General features: G+C 40.5%; 1 protein-coding gene across 11 annotated transcripts in view; it reads left to right on the top strand.

Annotated features, from left to right (window-relative positions):
* The window catches only part of LOC132395802 (NACHT, LRR and PYD domains-containing protein 3-like), a 99533-nt gene extending 80546 nt beyond the window's left edge, over positions 1-18987 (top strand). For 6 of the 11 annotated variants that reach the window (XM_059972859.1, XM_059972863.1, XM_059972861.1 and 3 more), the window contains 7 exons: positions 810-896; positions 1085-1255; positions 1358-1516; positions 15857-16027; positions 16793-16963; positions 17072-17239; positions 17715-18987. In XM_059972859.1, the coding sequence (XP_059828842.1) occupies positions 810-896; positions 1085-1255; positions 1358-1516; positions 15857-16027; positions 16793-16963; positions 17072-17239; positions 17715-17802 (1015 nt within the window). In that variant the 3' untranslated portion in view covers positions 17803-18987. Of the gene's footprint in view, positions 1-809; positions 897-1084; positions 1256-1357; positions 1536-10590; positions 13491-15856; positions 16028-16494; positions 16709-16792; positions 16964-17071; positions 17240-17714 lie in introns of those variants that run through there. The other 5 variants (XR_009512746.1, XM_059972864.1, XM_059972865.1 and 2 more) reach the window with 5 other exon arrangements.
* The last annotated feature ends 3834 nt before the right edge of the window (positions 18988-22821 follow it).

The raw sequence follows: 22821 nt of genomic DNA, 5'->3' as shown, positions 1-22821 counted from the left end.
AAATGTTTACAGTGTGATCTGTAGGATATCTGATTTAGCAGCTGACTTGAAGCACCAATGATACATTACAACCCAGTAGCTTCTTGGTCTGCAATCAAAGAAGCTTTGTGATGAGAGGAGAGAAAACTTTAAAGCTGGGTGAGGAGATGTTGAAAGGGTTGGAAAGGAATTTCTTCAGCTCTTGTTGTGCTATCATGTAATTCATGTAAATTTCCCCCATCTCCTCCAGGAAATCCAAGTAGGTTTCAATGACATTATTAGTCATTGAGCTGAAGGAAGATAAATCCAGTCATCTGGAAATGAGATGAAGTTGAGGGACTTGTAGAAAGTTCATATAGCACGTTCAGTAAGCAGCTACTCTGAATCCTAAATATTTATTTATTTGGAAATACAATGTGGAAAAGGTTCTTTGGCCTAATGAGCCGCCTTTGCCCAACAACCCACCTATTTAACCTTACTCTAATGACTGGACCATTTAAAATGACCTATTATCTACTAACCAGTGCATCTTTGGACTGTGGGAAGAAACTGGAGCATCCAAAAGAAACTCATGTTGTCACATGGAGAATGTAGAAACTCATTGTAGACGGTGCTGGAATTGACTCCCACTCTGCAACGCACCAAGCTGTAATTGCGTCACACTAGCTACTATGCTACTGTGGCACCCAATATCTAGGAAGTCAGATAGAATGACAAAAGAAAAAGACATAAATACGCTGGCATGTTTGCTGTAACCTATATCATGCAACAGGGGAAACCGTAACAGATCTAGGATTTCATTCAGATTCTTTTTCAATGTCTTTGTTTAGATTATGGAACAATAAACTAGGAGATTCAGGAACAAAATTACTGTCTGGTGTACTAAAGGATCGTCAATGTAAAATAGAGGAACTGCAGTAAGTAACAGTTTGAGGAATGTTCTTACAATCATTGGAGATGTTGGTATTGTGAACTATGGTTCAATATTTGTATTGTGATTAAGTACTAATAGTCAATGACATGGTTATTAGAAAACTCATGGAATTTATGTGGAATCCTTTGCCTTTTCTCATCGGCCTTTTTATATCTGTGACTGACTCTTCAGACTAGGTGCTAATGATCTCACAGCTTCTTGTATTGAGGACCTTGCCTCTGCTCTCAGTGAAAATCGGTCACTGTTGGTGCTGGAACTGAGTAACAACAAACTGGGAAATTCCGGGATGAAATATCTGTCTGTGACTTTGAAGAATCCTGGCTGTAAAATACAGAAACTGAGGTATGTGACAGATGCTGTGAAATTCTGTTGATATGAACTGTATATTTGATTACTGCACATTGTCTTCCTTGTCCCTTCACCTGTCTCCTTCCTGATTTTCAGCCTGAAAGCCAATGGTCTCACCGATGCTTGTGTTGAGGATCTTTCCTCGGCTCTCAGTATAAATCAGTCACTGACAACTCTGTCTCTGGGGAGTAATAAATTGGGTGACACAGGAGTGCAACAACTGCCCAGGTGTCTGCGAAACGTCAAGAAATTGGAGTGAGTACCAGATCCTGCCGTCGTACGTTCAGTGGCCACTTTATTAGGTACACCTGCTTGCTAACTCAGGTATCTAATCTGACAATCATGTGGCAATTCAGTGCATAAAAGCATGCAGGTCAAGAAGTTCCGTTGTTGTTCAGACCAAATATCAGAGAAAGGAAGATTTAAGGTTTATATAGGATTTTTTTTTCACATCCATCTCACAACATGAGGGAGTAAAAATCTTTGTTGCATCTCTATCGCAATGTACAAGCAATATGAGGGCAAGTGAGGGAGTATATTGCCCAAACACTAAAATTGTATACGTAATTGTTTTGTATGCATGTATGTACAGTCAAGTACATGACTGGAGTAGTGTGCAGTCAGGCAGATGACCAGGTCAGTGTGCGGTCAGGCAGACGACCGGGTCGGTGTGAGGTCAGGCAGACGACCGGGTCGCTGTGAGGTCAGGTAGACGATCGGATCGCTGTGCAGTCAGGTAGACGGTCGGATCGCTGTGCGGTCAGGTAGAGGACCGGGCTGGTGTGCGGTTAGGTAGACATTCGGATTGCTGTGCGGTCAGGTAGGGGACCAGGCTGGTGTGCGGTCAGGTACAGGGCCGGGTCAGCGTGCAGTCAGGCAGGAGACTTAGGTCGGCGTGTAAACTTAAATTGGCTGGACCAAATAACTACACCACACACTCGTCTTTACTTTAACCTTTTACCAGTTTATTTGTTCTGTTATGAATTCCCGTAACTGGATTATTTACCAGCAAAGATAGAGAGGTCCGTTGAAGTCTGATGGTACTATTTTTAAAAGTCTTTATTTATAAAGGGGCACAAAAATAAGATTAATACAAACATTCAGATAATATACGTCATCAATACTCAATCTAAAAGCGCGGGTGTAATAATAATCATCAATAAGAAATAGCTGGATCGTTTGTCTAGGGGATAATTTATTGTCCGATGGAAATATAAAAGTCAGTCAGTTCCTGGGTCCTCTGAGCCAACCCAATAATGCTCTTGCGATTCTCACAAAGGAGGGGGCTCCCCCACCCCTTCGGCCCCTCAGAGCTGTGGTGCATTCATAACAGTTCGAACTCAGCCAGCGAGAAGACTGGGAGCCAATCATCAGGAAGACAGCATCATTCTCTCTCCCCCCAGCGGCTCGCAACGAGCTTTCTGTCTAACACTGGGAAACGTGACAATTTATAGAACAGGTGAAAAACAGAATCACTTAGTTGAACAGATATTTCAGCCAAGTGAGTTAGAGCAAAAGATTAAAGAGTCTACTAAATCAAGGTTTTAATTACAGATAGATTTTTTTCCTTATCAGTGTGTCTTCTCTAAACAAACGAGGGAACCTAGATCAGTGATGTGAAAACATAAGGCATGATGTATGCAGCTTGTGTGTATACAGACCACAGATCATTCCCAAAGGTACAGCTGTGAGTCGTTAATCTAAACAAACTGAAGGCAGTTTTTTTCAGTCAACGACAGTTTCTGCAACTTTTCACAGAACAAAGCATACACAAGCTGGCACTTAATTTTAACCCGCTACTTACCAGAACAGAGATTCATTTCTTATGCCCCCCAATTCCCTTAAAATTTAATCATTCCCTCTTTTTTATCATTACATGATAACTTTACAGAACAGATTGTTGCTTCTACAACATGATACAAAACATGGCCAAAGACGCTATAGGATACAGGCAAAAATCAAAATTAATCCAATCAGACTTACAAAATGCAAAACGCCACTATCAACCAATACATTTTCCTTTAGTCCAAGGGAGTCCTCCTACTCAGTTCCTTCAATAACATGTTTGCAGTCTGCTTGATGTATCCTCCGAGATTGCCCCTCTACAAATGCACTGGGTGGCTTATGGTACACAGGGGCCAGTGTTCCAATATGGCAGATTAATTCATCAAAGTGCGTTGCCTCAATAAGATCAGTTTCTTCTGAAATCGGAGGGTTTTCTGCCAATACAACTTCTTTTGCTGCCACTGGATCTATAGAAAGTAGATACCAGTATATAACCACGGTCTTTTGAGTCAGGGCTGTCAGGATCTTGTGTTGCCAAACTTAGAACTTACTGCACCAGTTCTTGTGTCTCAGTCAGTGTTTTTTTAGAATAGCTTCACAATAGCAATCAAAAGTTGTAGTTGAACCCGTGTGCTGTCATCATGAAATCCTTCCAGGAGCCTCTCTAATAGCTCATCAGCATTGTCAGTTCTTTCTGCATACTCTTCAACTATTCATATCTTTGCTGCTCTTGCTTCTGGTTCATCCAGTGAATCCAGATTTTCACAAAGTGTTGCAGTAACCCTTTAATACTTGTTTGGTGTTTACAGAAAATGTCCTTTTTTACTACAATAGCTTCTTAGAGGACGTAGTTTACTTTTCTCTGAATGAGGTCAAGTAGCATACTCACACAGCGTTCTGCTGATTGCTGAACTTTAATTGCACATCGTCGAATTGCACGCACAGGTTTTCATACAAAGTCAGCATTTCCTTCAGTGGCATACTCCTTCAATTCTGCCAAAACCTGTACAATGTTAGCTTGAGAAGCCAGTCGAATCATAATATCCAGTTTTTCCAGTTTCACATATATTGGATCATTGTATTTTACAAAGAAAACCTTTGTTTAATGCTTAAGAATCTCAGACCTTTTCCGTATTAATGAGGTTGATACTCTGGAGGGCAACATATTGGAGTTCTGGTTCTGCAGACAATAATGTTACCAGTGGGAGAGCCAGTTCCTTCAACAAAGTGCCAAGTCCTTTGAAAGCATTTCCATGAATTTCATCAGAACCTTTGCAGCCAACAGCTGAGTTGGCGTGAGATAAACATGGTGTCACATGCTCACAGATGCTTTGAGCTTCTCGTTCATCCTTTGGGCTATTCTTGGTCTAACAATCAAGGATAAATATCTGGCCCCATTCAGTACATTCATTTAAGGCTGTTAAAGCTTGTTGATTATCTGAAAATTGAGGGCTAATAAGTTGCTGTTTGGATGAGATTCTGCAATCTCCAACAGAGCAGCCACAGCATTTGCAACAACTGTTGGATTAGAGTCAGACATCAGATCCTTTAGAGTGTCCAGAAATTCCTGATCTTCCACCAGCTGTGCATTGATGTCATGTAGCGTGGCTACACAGACAGCAGCAGCTTTTCGTACACAAGGTCTTCATCCTTTAGAGATTTTCGCAGGGGCTCACACAAGTACTCAGTAATTTTATCCACACGGATGCAGCCTATTGTTCTCACGCCCAGCGCTCTGATAAGTGGATTGGGATCTTTACAGTCCTTAACAATAGTCTTGACAGCTGTAATTGCCATATCTGGTTGGCTGTTTGCATAGTTCATTAGATAGAGGTACACCAGCTTCTTCAACTCCAAATTGTCTGTCTGCATACAGTTTAGGACATCAGGAAAGAGGGCACTGATATCTTTGCTAACGGTCATTGACGCAATCACTTTCTTCACTGCTTCTTTCTTTTTCTGCTTGTCACTGTGGAGTTCAAAGATTTTTCCTTCCTTGGTTGTTGTGAAGTATTTAGAATCAGTCTTGGTGGGTGTGGTCCTCTCCACTGAGGTCCGAGTTTCTCTCCATCCCAGTTCTTGATCAGGACAAAATCTCCAGGCTCAATCATGGGGTAGTCACCTTTAGGCTGGGTTTACACCCTAGACTGGTGGTGGCTGTATACTAAACCTCACCCTGGAATTCCACCTGCTGAGGCTGGTTAAGTGAATATGTGCGTTCTATGCTTCGGTTCCCATTTCTGATCCCCAGATATAGCCGGCTCGCGTCCTTCTTTCCACTGAACATATTCACCTTAATATTAGTTCCCTTCGGGGTTGATGGGGGTTCAAAAGCAAGGTCCCAGAAATATGTCAAAGTTTGTCGCATTTGACTTTGGTCATTGTCAGGCCAATCCATATTATTTGCCTTAATCGTTCTTTCTGTTTTTTAAATCTTTTTATTAATTTTTAAACAAACATAAATGAAACATGAATAAAAAGTGTTTGAGAATACATAATTGATAGTTTAAGTAGACATTCAAATGTATAATAGTCAATATATATGGCCTCCCAAACTCATAGTACTTATGAACAAAAGAAACAAAAAGAAAAAAAAACAAAAAAAAGAGGGAAAAAAGATCACTAACCAACGTGGGCCATTGCATAATGTTAAATACATACAGTAGCGCCAATAACTCCGAACCTCCATCCAAATAATTAAGGATAATAAAAGTCAGGTTTAGGAAAAGACAATTTAACTCATACGAAAATGTTGAATAAATGGCCTCCAAGTTTCTTCAAATTTAACTGAAGGATCAAAAACAACGCTTCTAATTTTTTCTAAGCTCAAACAAGAGACAGTTTGAGAAAGCCACTGAAATATAGTTGGAGGATTAATTTCTTTCCAATTCAATAAAATAGATCTTCTAGCCATTAACGTAACAAATGCAATCATTCGTCGAGATGAAGTGGATAAACGACTATTATCCACCATTGGCAAACCAAAAATTGCAGTAAAAGGATGCGGTTGGAAATTAATATTCAGAACTCTTGAAATAGTACTGAAAATATCCTTCCAGTAATTTTGTAAACAAGGGCAAGACCAAAACATATGGGTCAAGGAGGCAACATCAGAATGACATCTGTCACAGGTTGGATTAACATGAGAATAAAATCAAGCAAGTTTATCCTTAGACATATGAGCTCTATGTACAACCTTAAATTGTATTAGGGCATGTTTAGCACAAATAGAGGACGAATTGACTAATAGTAAAATTTTCTCCCACTGCTCAGTGGATATAAGACAATGCAGTTCTTCTTCCCATTCCTTCTTAATTTTTTCTGATACATCTGGCTGTATTTTCATGATCATATTATAAATGACAGCTGCTAAACTCTTTTGACAAGGATTCAGAGCAAGAATTCTTTCCGTAATGTCCAATGGACATAATTTCGGAAAAGACTGTAACTCATTATACAAAAAATTTCTAACTTGCAAATATCTAAAAAAATGGGTTTTAGGTAAATTATATTTATTAGATAGCTGTTCAAAGGACATAACGCTATCATCCAAAAACAAATCACGAAAACATGTTATACCTTTTGTTTTCCATAAAAGAAAAGCTTGATCCATAAAAGAGGGCCGAAAGAAATAGTTAGATATTATAGGGCATGATAAAATAAACTTATTCAAACCAAAAAATTTATGGAATTGAAACCAAATTCACAATGTGTATTTAACTGTAGGATTAGATATTTGTTTATTCAGTTTAGATAAGGAAAAAGGAAGTGAAAATCCTAAGATTGAAAACAGTGAAAAGTCTTGTACAGATTTACATTCCAAATTTACCCATTGTGGGCAGGCAACTGCAGTCAGTTCTTGTGTCCAAAATATTAAATATCGTATATTAACTGCCCAATAGTAAAATCTCAAGTTTGGCAAAGCCAAACCACCCTCCGTCTTAGGCTTCTGTAAATATTTTTTGCCTAGTCTAGGATTTTTATTCTGCCATTTTAGGAAGATAGTTTGGAGTCAATAATATCAAAAAAAGATTTAGGAATAAAAATTGGTAATGCTTGAAATAAATATAAGAATTTAGGTAATATCATCATCTTAATAGCATTAACTCTACCAACCAATGACAAAGATAGTGGAGACCACCTAATAGCAAGTTGCTTAATTTGGTCAATTAAGGGTAAAAAGTTAGCTGTAAATAAATCTTTATGTTTTTTTAGTAATTTTAATACCTAAATATGTAAAATAATCTGTAACAACTTTAAATGGTAAATGTTTATAAATTGGAACTTGCATATTTAATGGAAATAATTCGCTCTTATTATAATTCAATTTATAACCAGAAACGTTACTAAACTGAGCAAGCAAGGACAAAATAGCAGGAATCAGATATGTATAATAACAAATCATCAGCATATAATGATAATTTATATGTCCCCTCCCCACGAGTAATACCCAAAATATTAGGTGATTCACGAATGGCTATAGCCAAAGGTTCTAAAGCGATGTCAAATAGTAAAGGACTTAAAGGACAACCTTACCTTGTACCACGGAATAACTGAAAAAAAGGAGATCTTTGATTATTGGTAAAAACCGAAGCTAAAGGTTTATGGTATATTAATTTAATCCATGATATAAATTTTGAACTAAAATTAAAATGCTGCATCGTATTAAATAAATATGACCATTCAACTCTATCAAATGCTTTTTCAGCATCTAAAGAAATAACACATTCTGGTATTTTGGGTGAAGGAGTATAAATAATATTAATTAATTTTCTAATGTTAAAAGATGAATAGCGATTTTTAATAAATCCAGTCTGATCTTCAGAAATAATTCGAGGTAATATATTTTCTAATCTAGTAGCCAAAATTTTACTAAAAATCTTAAAATCCGTATTCAGTAAGGATATAGGCGGATAGGATGCACATTCAGTAGGGTCTTTATCTTTTTTAAGAATTAAAGAAATAGAGACTTCATAAAAAGATTGTGGCAATTTGCCTATAATTAACGCATCTTTAAAAATTTTTCAAAGCCAAGGAGAAAGTATAGAGGAAAAAGATTTTAAAAATTCTGCAGAATAACCATCTGGACCAGAAGCTTTACCGGAATTCATTGAAAGAATAGCCTTTTTTATTTCAGTTTCTGTGATAGGTGTATCTAAAAATACACAATCCTCTACTGTTAATTTTGGAATATTCAATTTCCTTAAAAATTCATTTATTATAGAAGAATCCTCAGTAAATTCTGATTGGTATAAGGAATTATAAAAATCTTGAAAGGCTTTATTTATCTCTTTATGGTCAATCGTCAGAGTGCCATCTTGTTTACGAATCCTAGCAATCTGTCGTTTAGTCGAAGCAGTTTTCAATTGATTAGCCAGTAATTTACCAGACTTATCTCTATATACATAGAACTGAGTTCTAGATTTAATTAACTGATTTTCAATCGAAGAGGATAATAACAAACTATGCTGCATTTGAAGTTCCACTCTTTCTTTATAAAGTTCTTTGCTGGGGGTCACTGAATAAATCTTATCAATTGCTTTGATTTTATCAACCAATGTTAATATTTTAGAATTAGTTCATTTCCTAACTCCAGCAGAATATGAAATAATCTGTCCACGAATATATGCCTTAAAAGTGTCCCATAAGATTCCACTAGAGATCTCTGCTGTAGAATTTATTGAGAAAAACAAATCAATTTGTTGTTTAATAAAATTGACAAAGTCTAAGTCCTGCAATAAAATAGAGTTAAACCTCCAAGACTTAGCATTGGTACATGAATCCATTATCTTAATAGATAACTTCAAAGGTGCATGATCAGAAATGGTAATAGAGTCATATTTACAATCGATAACATCTGTAAGTAAACAGTGGTCAATGAAAAAATAATCAATTCTTGAGTAATTATGATAAACATGAGAAAAGTATGAAAACTCTTTGTCATCAGTGTGTAAAAAACACCAAATTTCAAAAATTGCTGAATCATTCATAAAAGAGTTGATAAGAGAAGCCGATTTATTCGGGAGAACTTGGATGGGCTTGGATCTATCCATCGAAGGGTTTAAACAACAGTTAAAATCCCCACCCATTATCTGTCTGTATTGATTCAAATTGGGAAAGGATGTAAATAGACACTTAAAAAATTCAGGACAATCAGTGTTTGGAGCATAAGCATTAACTAAAACAACTTTTTGATTGAAAAGTAGACCAGTAATAAACAAAAATCTGCCTTGTGGGTCTGAGATTGTTTCATGATGTATAAAAGAGGTTGATGAATCTATAAAAATGGAAACGCCTCTTACTTTGGCTTGAGAATTTGAGTGATATTGTTGGCCCTTCTAAAACATAAAAAAGCGTTGACTATCCACCTTCCTTACATGAGTCTCTTGTACAAAGATAACATTAGCATTCATTCTATGGAATACTTTGAATATTTTTTTCCGTTTGATCGGATGATTTAAATCATTAGTATTCCAAGAAACAAAATTAAAAACCTTATCCATATTGACAATATTTATTACAATTAACACATAAGGTTAAAAAAAAAGATGAACTCATGAATCCAGAAGAGGGAAGTAGGTTCAAGGAGGAACCGGAAGTCACGGCGCTGCAACCATTTTTGTAGTTTCATATAAGCCCATGCAGTAAAACTAAGCATAAAGCAAGCCAAAAGAAAAGAAAGAAGAAAAATCCCCCTCCCTCCACCCTCAAAACCCCAGGAAAAAAGCCAAAAAGAGGCAAGCAAGCAATCTAACACTAAAATTATCCTCATGTCTCAAGACGGCAACTCAAAAATAGTTGAATAAAAGATACAAACCACCCATATTATAAGAAAGGGTTGGTATAACAAAAATTAAAATATAAAATCAGTATTATATATATATATATATATATAAAACAAAAGGATTTATAAAAAAATAAAATGATAAAACCCATAAATGAATAATACTGAATTAGTGTCTTAAAAGAGAGTTTAAAACTTATTCAAGCACATCAAAACGGATGTGATGTTCCAAGCACAAAAGCCTTTCGGGAAGAAGAAACCACATTCTGTTTTTTAAAAATCTTAATATTTAAGCGTTAAAAATATAAAAAAGTGTGTGTAAACTTTTAAAATAAACCCTAATAAGTTATTTTCAAAACTAACAGATTAATAATATGAAAAAATAACAAAATCAGAATAAACCAAAAACGAACTTTTACCATGTATAAAAAAATACATGTAAGTCATACATAAAAAAGAAACATCATTCTATAAAAGATCCAAATCTATAAACTAATTATTACATTAGTCAGCCCGATAAAATGTTATTCTTCCAGAAAATTTTGAGCATCTGCTGGAGATTTGAACAGCCGATAAGTTCCGTCTTCGAGAGTAACTCTCAAGTGTGCTGGAAATAACAACACTTGCTTGTAGCCTTTCTGGTGGATTTCCGACATAACCGATTTAAAAGCCATTCTTGCCCTTAAAACTTTGGGACTGTAGTCTTCCAGAATACGGAATTTAAAATCTTGAAAGCTGATCATACCCTTTTTCCGTGCAGCCCGAATCAAACGCTCTTTGGTATGAGGATAATGGATCCGGAGATTTACTTGTCGTGCTTTCAAACTTGAATCTGAATGAAAACAGGAAATGTGATGTGCACGGTCGATTATTGGAAAGGAATCCAGTACTTCTGAACCAAAGACATCCATTAAAAACAGAGAAGAAAACAGTGAGATCGCCACTCTCAAATTTTTCTGGAATCCCAATTAACCAAATATTTTGTCTTCGAGAGCGGTTTTCAAGATCACTAATTTTAGATTTATAACGATCCATCTGTTGAGAAGTCGAAGTTTGCTGTTGTTGCAAAGTTTCGATTATACGATCTCTCTTGTGAGCGGCTTCTTCAAGAACTAAAATACTTGCTTGTTGTTTTTGTGACTCCAGTGTAAGTGCTTGAAGTTTTGCATCGAATGTCTTTAACATTTCATCAAACGTAGCGAGCTTTGCGGTTAATTTACTCTCCAGTTTTCCAAGTCTGTAGTCCATAAGATTCGCAATTGCTTCTACAGTTACTGGTTCTTTCGTCTGTTTCGATTCCTTTGCTTTAGACATTTCAGCGAGTTGAAAATGATTTAAACAGTTGAAAAAATTAAATATGTTTAAACCCCTTTAGAATAGGTATAAAAACATCAATTAGGGGGTGTTTGTAGGTTAGAAAAATGTAAAAGGTTTGGAACAAAGCCTAAAAGCGCTTCACTCCATAAGCGCCATCTTGAGACCCCTGCCTTAATCGCTTTGGCTAACTTAGTTGGTAAGCGTTGGAGCAGTAAGGCATTAAACTGGGAGGATGGATTCCCATTATTAAAGGCTTGGTCTCCTGAAAAAGTGCCATAGCAGGCCGCAAATCACCCCTGATGATCTGGTACTGATTTCCCAAGCTTAGGTTTGCATTCAAGTACTTTAGTGATATTTACAGGTTGCTGGAGAGCCCTCTCCAAGGCTTGAATAATCTGGTCTGTCTGTTCATTCTGATTTTAGTTTCCCGCCTGTAACTCCTGATAGGTTTGGTATCTTAACTCTGCCTTCCATTTCTGCTACTCATCAGCTGAGAGAATCATGCAGCAGAGACCAAATAAACCTTGCAGGGTCGCATTAAGCATTTGTACGTTAGACATTATACTGTGGACATACTGAGGAAACTGTGCTGTTTTTTTTCTTTTCCTATCTGGGGCCTGATTCATGATCATTATCGTTTCTTGAGACTTCCAGGGTGCATGGTTTTATTGGATACTTCCCCCACTGTCTCGGAATAATCCTTGGTATTCCCTTCCTGGATCTCAGGGTATAGAGAGCCTCCCCTTCCCTTCGCTGCTGTTTACCCAAGTGGCCACGGTATCTAAGTACTGAGAGGATGGGGCTTCAGGAGCATTGGGTACACTAGGCCCCTGATAAGGTGGGGGTTACGGTGAGTGCCTAATCCTCATCGCGGTCACTATCCTCAAATAGGGTCGCTATGCCAGATGTGGGTTTGGGATCCCATATTTGCCCTAGATCTCATGCGCAGCACTGCCAATCTAAACTTTCCTGACTGTCCATATCAGCCTTTGCCTGTTTTCTTTGTTTCTCTCATTCTCTTTTTCTTCTATCTACCCATTCGCACTCGGCTTTTAATGTTTCCCAACTCTTGGGATTTCCTTCTGATGTACAAACGTTGTACATACCTCAATACCCCTTTATCACATGCTTTGTTCCTCCAACTGGCCAGTTAAGTATTATTTCATTTGGTATCAGCTTTACCTTTCCATTCTTTAATCAATAATTTCCACTTTTTACTGCAAATTAAATTTATTGCTTGTTCACAAGAGGTTATATCGCAATTTCCCCCGGTGGCCACACACCATTCCCCAGCTTCTTTATTAGTGCTGCACTTAACATCCAGATAGACTGCAGGGGAGGCCCTTTTCCCTCTGTTTGGCTAAACGCCTGTCCCGGTCAATATACTGGTCAACCGTCTGTTGCCCATTTAGTTACTTCAATTTACCATGCCACTGCCTGTCACTGGCCCACCGAGTCAGTTAGAAATAACCAGGTCGATTACCCCCTTATCTAATTACCGGGTTGCTGCCCCCTCCTAATAGGCCAGCTGCCTTTTCCTTGCCATTGTCAAATTAGTTAAGTCGACTCAATTATACAGCTTAATCGACCAGGCCAAAGACCTGTTGTCTAATTCTTCAGCACCTGCAGACTTTAATACTCAGGAAAACAACTGCTTACCTCATTCTCCTGGTCCAGGTGGTTAGTTGGATCCCGTCAAGGTGCAGGTTCCTCAAGGGCAAGGGGAAGAATACCTGACCAGACACAAGGAGTGGCCAGAAGTAAAACATCTCGGGGCGCCCTACCACTCAGTTGTGTTCAATTCAAACTCTTGGTTGCTTACTCAGCCCAGGGAAACGTTCGCTATGTGGGATCTGAGTCATGTCATCAAATATAAACTTAAATTTGCCGGACCAAATAACCACACCACACACTAGACTTTACTTTAACCGTTTACCAGTTTATTTGTTCGAACTCAGCCGGCGAGAAGACTCGGAGCCGATCATCAGGAAGGCAGAGCATCTCTCTCTCTCTCTCCCCGGCGGCTTGCAACAAGCCCCAGGGGAGGGGCCTAGTTGAGGGTCAGAAGGGCAGAGGTGAGGGAGCCCATACTTACATACTTAGCCAGCGATCTGAAATATGGTCTAAGTGAATTTTGGTTGTGGATTGAGTGTTGGTGCCAAACAGTGTGGTTTGGGTATTCAGAAACTACTGGTCTCCTGGGATTTTCACACACAAGTCTCTCAAGTTCACAGAGAATGCTGCAGGAAATGGAAATATGTGGCGAGTGGCAGTTCTGTGCTCAGAAACACCTTGTTAACGAGGAACACACACAAAATGCTGGTGGAAAGCAGCAGGCCAGGCAGCATCTATCGGAAGAAGCACTGTCCACATTTCGGGCTGAGACCCTTTGTCAGGACTAACTGAAAGAAAAGATAGTAAAAGATTTGAAAGTAGGAGGGGGAGAGGGAAATCTGAAATGATAGGAGAAGATAGGAGGGGTTGGGGTGAAGCTAAGAGCTAGAAAGTTGATTGGCAAAAGGGACACAGAGCTGGAGAAGGGAAAGGATCATGGGTTGGGAGGCCTAGAGAGAAAGAAAAGGGGGGTGGAGCACCAGAGGGAGATGGAGAACAGGCAAAGAGTGGTGGGCAGAGAGAGAAAGTAAAGGAGGGGGGAAATAAATAAATCGGATGGGGTAAGAAAGGGAGGAGGGACATTAACGGAAGTTAGAGAAGTCAATGTTGATGCCATCAGGTTAGAGGCTAACCAGATGGAATATAAGGTGGTGTTCTTCTAACCTGAGTGTGGCTTCATCTTGATGATAGAGGAAGCCATGGATAGACATATCAGAATGGGAATGGGATGTGGAATTAAAATGGGTAGCCATTGGGAGATCCTGCTTTCTCTGGTGGACAGAGCGTAGGTGTTCAGTGGATCGGTCTCTCAGTCTGCATTAGGTCTCACCAAAATATAAAAGGCCACATCGGGAGCACTGGACGCAGTATACCACACCAGCCAACTCACAGTTGAAGTGTCGCCTCACTTGGAAGGACTGTCTGGGGCCCTGAATGGTGGTGAGGGAGCACTTGTTCTGCTTACAAGGATAAGTGCTACCTGGACTATCCCTCTTCCCACCGTCTCTTGCAAAAATGCCATCCCCTTCTCGCAATTCCTCCGTCTCCATCTGCTCTCAGGGTGAGACTTTTCATTCCAGGATGAAGGAGATGCCTTCCTTTTGTTAAACAAAGGGGCTTCCCTTCCTCCACCATCAACTCTGCTCTCAAACACATCTCTCCCATTTCCTGCACAGCTGCCCTCACCCCATCCGCCCACCACCCTCTCGGGATAGGGTTCCCCTTGTCCTCACCTACCACTCCACCAGCCTCCAGGTCCAACGTATAATTCTCCGTAACTTTCGCCACCTCCAACGGGATCCCACTACCAAGCACATCCTTCCCTCTCCCCCTTTCTGCTTTCCACAGGGATCACTCCCTACACAACTCCCTTGTCCATTCATTCCCCCCCATCCCTTCCCACCGATCTCCCTCCTGGCACTTATCCTTGTAAGTGGAACAAGTGCTACACCTGCCCTTACACTTCTCCCTCACCACCATTCAGGGCCCCGGACAGTCCTTCCAGGAGAGACGACACTTTACCTGCAGTTGACTGGTGTGGTATACTGGGTCCAGTGCTCCCGGTGTGGCCTTTTATACATTGATGAGACCCAACGCAGACTGGGAGACCAGTTTGCTGAACACCTGCGCTCTGTCCGCCAGGGAAAGCAGGATCTCCCACATTTTAATTCCACGTCCCATTCCCATTCTGATATGTCTATCCATGGTCTCCTCTACTGTCAAGATGAAGCCATGCTCAGGTTTGTGGAACAACACCTTGTATTCAGTCTGGGTAGGATGCAACCTGATGGCATGAACATTGACTTCTCTAACTTCCATTAATGCCCCTCCTCCCCTTCTTACCCCAACCCTGACTTATTTATTTCCCCCCCTTTTCTTTCTCTCTCTGCCCATCCCTCTTTGCCTGTTCTCCGTCTCCTTCTGGTGCTCCCCTCCCCCTTTCCTTCTCCCTAGGCCTCCCATCCCATGATCCTTTCCCTTATCCGGCTCTGTATCTCTTTTGCCAATCTCTTAACTTCACCCCACCCCCTCCTGTCTTCTCCGATCATTTTGGATTTCCCCCTCCCCCTCCTACTTTAAAATCTCTTACTTTCTTTCAGTTAGTCCTGACAAAGGGTCTCAGCCTGAAATGTGGACAGTGCTTCTTCCTATAGATGCTGCCTGGCCTGCTGCGTTCCACCAGCATTTTGTGTGCGTTGCTTGAATTTCCAGCATCTGCAGATTTCCTCATGTTTTCATTGTTAATGAGAGAGGTCAGAGGAGAATGGCCAGACCAGTTCAAGCTGACAGGACGGTGACAGTAACATTAGTAACCACACATGACTACAGTGGTTTGCAGAAGATCATCTCTGGACACACAACACATTGGATCTTGATGAATGTGGGCTATAGCAGCAGAAGATCCCAATGAGTTTCACTCCTGTACCAAATAAAATGGCCACTGAGTATGTCTTTTTGTAATTTGTTGGTTCTCCAGCACCAAAGATCTATTATTAACTCTGGACTCTCTACACCCCCCTGCCACTCTGTCTCCGTAAACTTCTCCGTACTCTTACTTTCTGGCTTCTCCTTCCCTCGCAACCCCTGATGGTCAGGCTGGACGATAACAATCTCTCAGCTTGCTGCACAGAGGATCTTGCTTCCACTCTCAGTACGTACCAGTCACTAAGAGCGCTGAATCTGAGCAACAATAATTTGGGAGATTCTGGAATGAAAAGACTGTCTGGCGCGCTGACAAAAGTGGACCAAAATCTAGAGGAACTTCGGTAAGTACTAGTCTCTGAAATGATCTCACTGATTGCAGGACATGGATCAGTGTTAACACTAGTTCAGGTTTATTGTTATTCAACTCTACATGTATACCACGCAACAAAGCAATGTTCCTCCGGGCCATGGTGCATAACACAGTCCATAGAATTCTCATACAAAACATAAAGTAATATTACCACAAGTCATAAGGGGCATTTACAACATGAAGGCACACACTGTGATTCAGCAATTGCTTCTGCTCCTCTGCTATCCAATTTCTAAACTGACATTGAACCCATGAACACTACCTCACTGCTTTTTTTTATTTCTGTTATTTTCCACTACTTATTTTAACTTAACTATTTAATAGGCATAGTTATATTAATTTTTTTCTCTATATTTTTTATCATGTACTGCTGCCATAAAGTTAACAGATTTTACGATATGTGCCGGTGATATTAAATCTGATTCTGATGAGACCTAGGTGGTGGCCAGGAGTTCCATTGTCTCACAGCTTGGGGAAGAAGCTGTTCGTCTTCCTAGCAGTCCACGTCTTAATGCTACGTACTTCCTGCCTGATGGTAGGGGGTCAAAGCGATTGTTGGATGGATGGGAAGGTTCATTGACCATGCTAAGGGCTCTGTGAACATAGCACTCCTGATAAATATCTCTGGATAGTTTCTAATACTAATTTCATGGTAATTATTACTAATTCTTTTTCATAACCTCTGTGCATCTGCACTGACAACTCTTTAGCTTCCTTTTATATCTCTCATCCCCAGACTTTGGGCTGTTGGGCTCACTGTGTCTTGTGCCCCTGATATCGCTTCCATGATCAGGAAAAGCTGCTCACTGACTGTTCTGGACCTCGGCGGTAATGAACTGGGAGACAAGGGCATGGAATTGTTGTGCAAGGGGCTGAGGAACTGGAATTCCAAAATACAAAAGCTGCAGTAAGTCACGAGTCACAATTGTTTGTACTAACCAAGTGTCCGACAATGAGAAATAGTGATGGTGTAAATGAATGCTGGGTAATGCCTCATTTCCTTTCTGATTCACAGGTTCTGGAAGAATAATCTCACTGATTTATGCACAAAACATCTTGTCTCTGCTCTCATTGCAGTCCAGTCACTGCACACATTGATCCTTAAGTCTAACTCATTTACTGATGAGTCTATTGAGCTATTTCGCACCCTCATACAGAAGTGTGAAAACCTGAAGATGATAGAGTGAGTACCCAGTTCAAGTTTGTCATGCTAACTGAAACCATATTCCGCTGCCAAGATGCAATATGCAGTATGCAGTACAGTGACAAAATAATGTTAGCACAGCTCCTTGAGTGGTATGACCTAACAATTGAAGGTGCCTGAGATGTTTTCCTGGAGTTATTTTTATGCAAGTGCAACCAGACAGCAGATCAGCCTGTTTCACACTAGATATCCACAGACAAAGGAGATCTAGCTTGCTTTCCAGGGACTGAACACTGGAGAGCAGCACTAGAGATGGAGCTGGCCAGCAGGGACCAGCTTCCAACCCAGCACGAATTCCAGTGCTCCTGCTGAGTATTTAAGTTGTTATTTAATATAACAAAATATCAGTAGGATCACTCATTTTAAAAGATGAAATATCTCATAATCTTTGCAATATTAAACATTTTGTTGTGATTGTCATTGGTGTAATCAGCTAAATTTTCTCTTGTTTCAGTCTGGATGAAAACAATTTTAGTTCACGGGGCCAGGAACAGCTGCTGTCACTGCGAGGATGGAGACCCAGAATGAGGGTCATTGTGTGAACAATTCAACTAGGTACATCAGAGGTGCTTCTGTGAGCTTTATCTCACCCTATATACTGTTCTGAACTTTTTGGGGTTCTTGAGGATGGTGCAGTGAGTCAGTTGCCCATCATTTATGGGTTAATATATGAGAAGTGTTTGGCTCTGAGCTGTACTCTCTGAAGTTCAGAAGAATGAGGAGGAGCTCATTGAAGCCTATTGAATATAGGTGGACGTGGAGAAGATGTTTTTATAATGAGTGAGTCAAGGACCCTCAGACACAACATCAGAATCGAGGCAAGTCCATTGGGAAAGCATGAGGAGGAATTTCTTTTACCAGATAGTGGGGCATCTGTGGAATTCTTTGCCTCAGAAGGCAGTGGACGCCAAGTCATTGCATATATTTAAGGTGGAGGTTGGTAAGTTCTTGATTAGTCAGGGCATCCAAGATTAAGGGGAGAAGGTGGGAGAATGGGGTTGAGAGGGATAATAAAATAACCATGAGGAAACAGCGAAAGGGACTAGACTGAATGGCATAATTCTGCTCCCATGTCTTATGATCTTAACAAAACCTAAGTATAGAGTAAATCGGTAAATTTACTTGTGTAACTTTGTGATAAAACGGTTTCTTCATGTACTAGTGGATTTGTATCGTATTTCCTTTCCCCATTTTTAAGCACTGACTGTTCCCAAGCCAGCCTATGATTAGCAATTCAGAGTTTTAAAATGATTCATCTTACCGAGAAGTGCAGCTGGATGTGGGCACCAAGTGGTCCACTCTTGTAACTAGTTTAGAGCTGAAAGTATACGCAATGCACAGGACCAATGACAGCCTTTAACTGTCTGCAGAATTAAGCAGATTGAGAGTTTCAGCTATATTGTTATGCTTTCAGAAAATTAGCAAGTTGTACATAATGATCTGTAACTAAGATGAGCATGAATTCTGCTGGATTGGGCTGCAGAATTGTTATTGTTCTTGTAGTTTAACATGCTTGTTGGCATTTTTATTGGCTATTTAATTGGTTAACTGTAATCTGCTGGAATTCCAATCAAATTTACTGTTATCAGTAGTCTGGTATAAGTAGGCCAGACCACCTTTGTTCACTCTGTTTTCCTGGTACTCTTTCCCTCTTTGTCTCTTGCCACGCTGCTCCCATTATTTTCTTTGCTCCTGTAACACCAAATAAAATCATTGTAAGCACTGCACTTAATGCCTCATTCTTAACTTCCAAAGAGTGTTTGGATTAAAGGATCATCAGGATCTAACTAAGCTGAAAGCAGATCATCCCGTGTAATTCTGAGATTATCAGCCAGTATGTACAGTATATGGCACAGTGTTGGGATGAGATTTCAATTGTCACATTTGAGTAGTGGAGATATTCTAAGCCTAATCAATGTTGTAGAGGAAACAATAGAGAACACTCATAACTAGTAAATAGGATTGTGCTGATGTGGTAACAGGGCAACATAGACAACAGCAAGGATATAGAAAGAACTTCAGCAATGACACCCAAGTTTCAGAAACTTCACTGGTTCTAGTATGCACCCATTGTTAATAATAGAAATTTAGATTTGCTTTTAGACCTGTGGATAATCATTTTATTCTCAGAATAGGAACTTGTCTGCTACTTAATTATGTATTTACGTAGCCACCATTCTTTATCAAAATGTACAGTACTGAGCAAAAGTCTTGTGCACATAAAAAAATTCTGTATAGTGAAGGTGCTTTCAAAATTAATTGAAAAGTTTCTAAATATCAGTAAATGCTATAAAGAACAGTAAGCAGTAAAAAAAAACTCAATAAAATCAAAATTTTCTGCGACCACCATTTGCCTTTAAAACTTGGGTACACTGCTGATTACAAGTGAATCAGCTGGTAGGTTGTTCCAGGCATCTTGGAGAACTTACCACAGTTCTTCTGCAGATTTTGGCTGTCTCGCTTGCTTATATCTCTCCAGGTAATTCCAGACAGCCTCGATGACATTGACATCAGGGCTTTGGAGGCTATACCATCTGTTGAAGAACTCTTTGTTCTTTTCATTGAAGATAGTTCTTTATAAACTATTGTGTGTTTTGGGTCATTGTCCTGGTGCAGAATAAAGTTGGGACCAATTAGACACCTCCATAATGGTTGAAAATCTGTTTTTACTTCTCAGCATTGAGGATTTCATTAATTTTGACCAGATCACCAACTCTTTTGGCAGAAATGCAGCCCCAAACCTGCATTTTGGGGTTCAATACCCAAGTCCTGTGTTTCTGTGTGTAGGTGAGTCTCTGGGCATTGTTTTCACTTCAGAGGCATAGCTTTTTGGCAGCAACTCTTCCATAAAGACCGTTTCTGACAAGACTTCGGACTGTAGAGTGGTGTACTTGATTTCCAGTGGTTTCTGTGAATTCAGAGCTGACTGCAGTGTGGAACCTCCCAATTTAGAAGGGATGTCAGTGTGCTGCATCTCTCCTCTGCTGCACTCAGTTTCCGTGGGCAACCACTGTGTTTCTGGTCCTCAATGTTGCCTGTTTATTTGTGCTTCTTCAGAAGAGTTTGGACAGCACATTTTGAAACTCCTGTCTGCTGCAAAATTTCTGCTTGGGAGAAACCTTGCTGATGCAGGATGGCCACCTTGTGTCTTGTTGCTATGCTCTCTCCTGCCATGGTGTAAGAATTGAGGATTTGAAAGATAAATGGCCACATATTCCACACCCTCACCTTCCAGTTTAGTTTTCCTACGCCCAATTTGATTTCTTCCACGCGTGTCTCTTAGTGAATCAGTTTAGGATCACTAGCATCCTGTTTATTATCTTTGTTTAATCGTACCTTTAAAGTCATCAAGCTTTTATATGAAAAGTGGTCTATTATTTATTATGTTACTCTAATGAAATACAAAAATATCTCTGGCATTTTATTTTTTTGGAAAATGAATGCTTGGAAATCAAAAATGTATTCCTTTCCACTGAAAAACTAATGCAGAAGACAAAAAAAAAATCCTCTAAAACAAATGTATATAAGAACTCCAGGGTGCCAAAGACTTCGGAGCTTGAACAGCGGCCAATTGGAGCTCAAGACATTTTAGAAAAGTCAAATAAAAACAAGGTGCAGCAAGCACAGTGGCCATTGTTGGAGTGGTGTAGTATTAGAGTCGGGAGACTGTTTGCTTTGACTCAACAGGTTTCAGCAGCATAAGCATCTGCTAAACTTTTTCTTGCTCATTCCTTATCTGTAAGTGTACAGATAGGGCACTAATGTAATGCTCACGCAATCAGCTGGGATATGTCTAGGGGAAATTCCATCTGCCCACCAAACCGCGCCTCCCATATATGTGGATGCTGTGAAATGCACACTAGCAATATCTCACGCACACAATATCAAACCACACACCAGGTACGTTCACAGAATACACTTTATATATCTTACTAGAGCTAAGTGATTAATAGCGATACAATATATATGAAAGGAAAGAAAAGGCGCCAGAACTTATCAGGGTTCAGTCAATTAGTGCACATCATTGGAGCTCAACCATCAAAGTCTTGGGTCTACTATTCGATCTTCTCCGACCTTCACAACCCACGCGCCTGGGACCACCTGCAGTGATCAACCAGAGTGCCTCCAGTGCTGTCCACCTTCCTCACAATCCCCTCTGCAACTCCCAAAAGTCCACAAAACCCCAGCTCACAGACCCACAAGAAAGAATAACATCTATCCCAATTGGTTAACAAATGAATATTAATTCTCATTATCAGTAACTATAACCCAAACAAGCTTTGAGAGCAAGAGAAAGCAGTTGCATAACAAAGCATTCTTACTTTTAACAACACAAAAGTAATTTTGATTAAAATACGCAGTAACATGGGAAATACTCTACACTCTCACCCCATCAACAAAAGTCATGCCCTCATGACACTAACAGAGTTCCCCAATGCTGCTTGCAAGACACAAAACCCAACCCAAGTGCAGAAAGCAGTGACATAACTTCCCAGGGCAGTTGCAATCACACTGGGTTCCCCAGGCGCTGCATATGTTAATTACTCCAGTGGGTGCCTACTTCTCTGAGACCTCCATACCTCCTCTGCTAGCCCTTCAGGTTCAGTCACCACGGGGGACACCCCTGGTTTACCTATGGTTCCCTCACCCTCTACCTCACTGGGATCCCTCTTCACCTGCGAGCCGACTGTCTCGTGTTCAGGTTCCACCCTCTCTCCCCCCAAAGCCAGCTGTATCTCAGTCTGCCCCTCAACACCTTCCCTCTCACCTAACTCAGCCGGGGAAGGGCCAGGAGCCTCTTCTTCTGGTACGGGGGAATTAGCAAATGGAAACAGCCTACACATCTGAATCGTCTTCCGAAGCAGTACTGGTTCCATCTCTTCCGCAGCAGGCTCGTCCTTCGCCCTGTGCCCTCACAGAGTCCTCGTATGAGGCGCAACCTCCCACTCAGGCTTTTGATCCACCTACACTTCTTGACCCCGGGGCAACAGGTGGTTCCGATGGAGTACCTTGACAGGCCCCTTCCCATCCTTGGGCCACGTAGATTCGGCATCTGGCTCTCTACCACATAGGGGGGCGGCCACCCAGTAATCCGCCAACTTGTGCTTTCCAGGTAGTCCTAAATTCCGCATAAGGACCCAGTCTCCCGGCAATAGTTGGACGAACTTCCCTTTCTGATTATACCTCCCCTTATTCCTGTGATTCTGCTTGGTGGCTGCTGCCTCAGCCAATTCGAATGCCCTTTTCAACTCTCTTCATATCGAACACATACTTCAGATATGGCTTCGAAGGTAATTCACCCGCCTCAGTCCCAAAACACAAGTCAATGGGCAACCTCACATCCCACCTGAACATCAGATAATAAGGCAAGTACCCTGTAGCATCCTTGCGAGTACAATTGTAGCAGTGAACCAAATGTCCGATGTGCTGACTCCACTTACTTTTCTGACCAATCTCCAGAGTCCAGAGCATATCCAACAGGGTCCGATTAAACCTTTTGGGCTGAGGATCACCCTGTGGGTGATAGGGTGTGGTCCTGGATTTCTCAATCCCAAGCATAC

The sequence above is a fragment of the Hypanus sabinus genome, chromosome 6 (assembly GCF_030144855.1).
Source record: "Hypanus sabinus isolate sHypSab1 chromosome 6, sHypSab1.hap1, whole genome shotgun sequence".
In the NCBI taxonomy this organism is placed as follows: Eukaryota; Metazoa; Chordata; class Chondrichthyes; order Myliobatiformes; family Dasyatidae; genus Hypanus; species Hypanus sabinus.
Note: the sequence above shows the minus strand (reverse complement) of the source record. Positions and strands in the feature narration are given on the sequence as shown.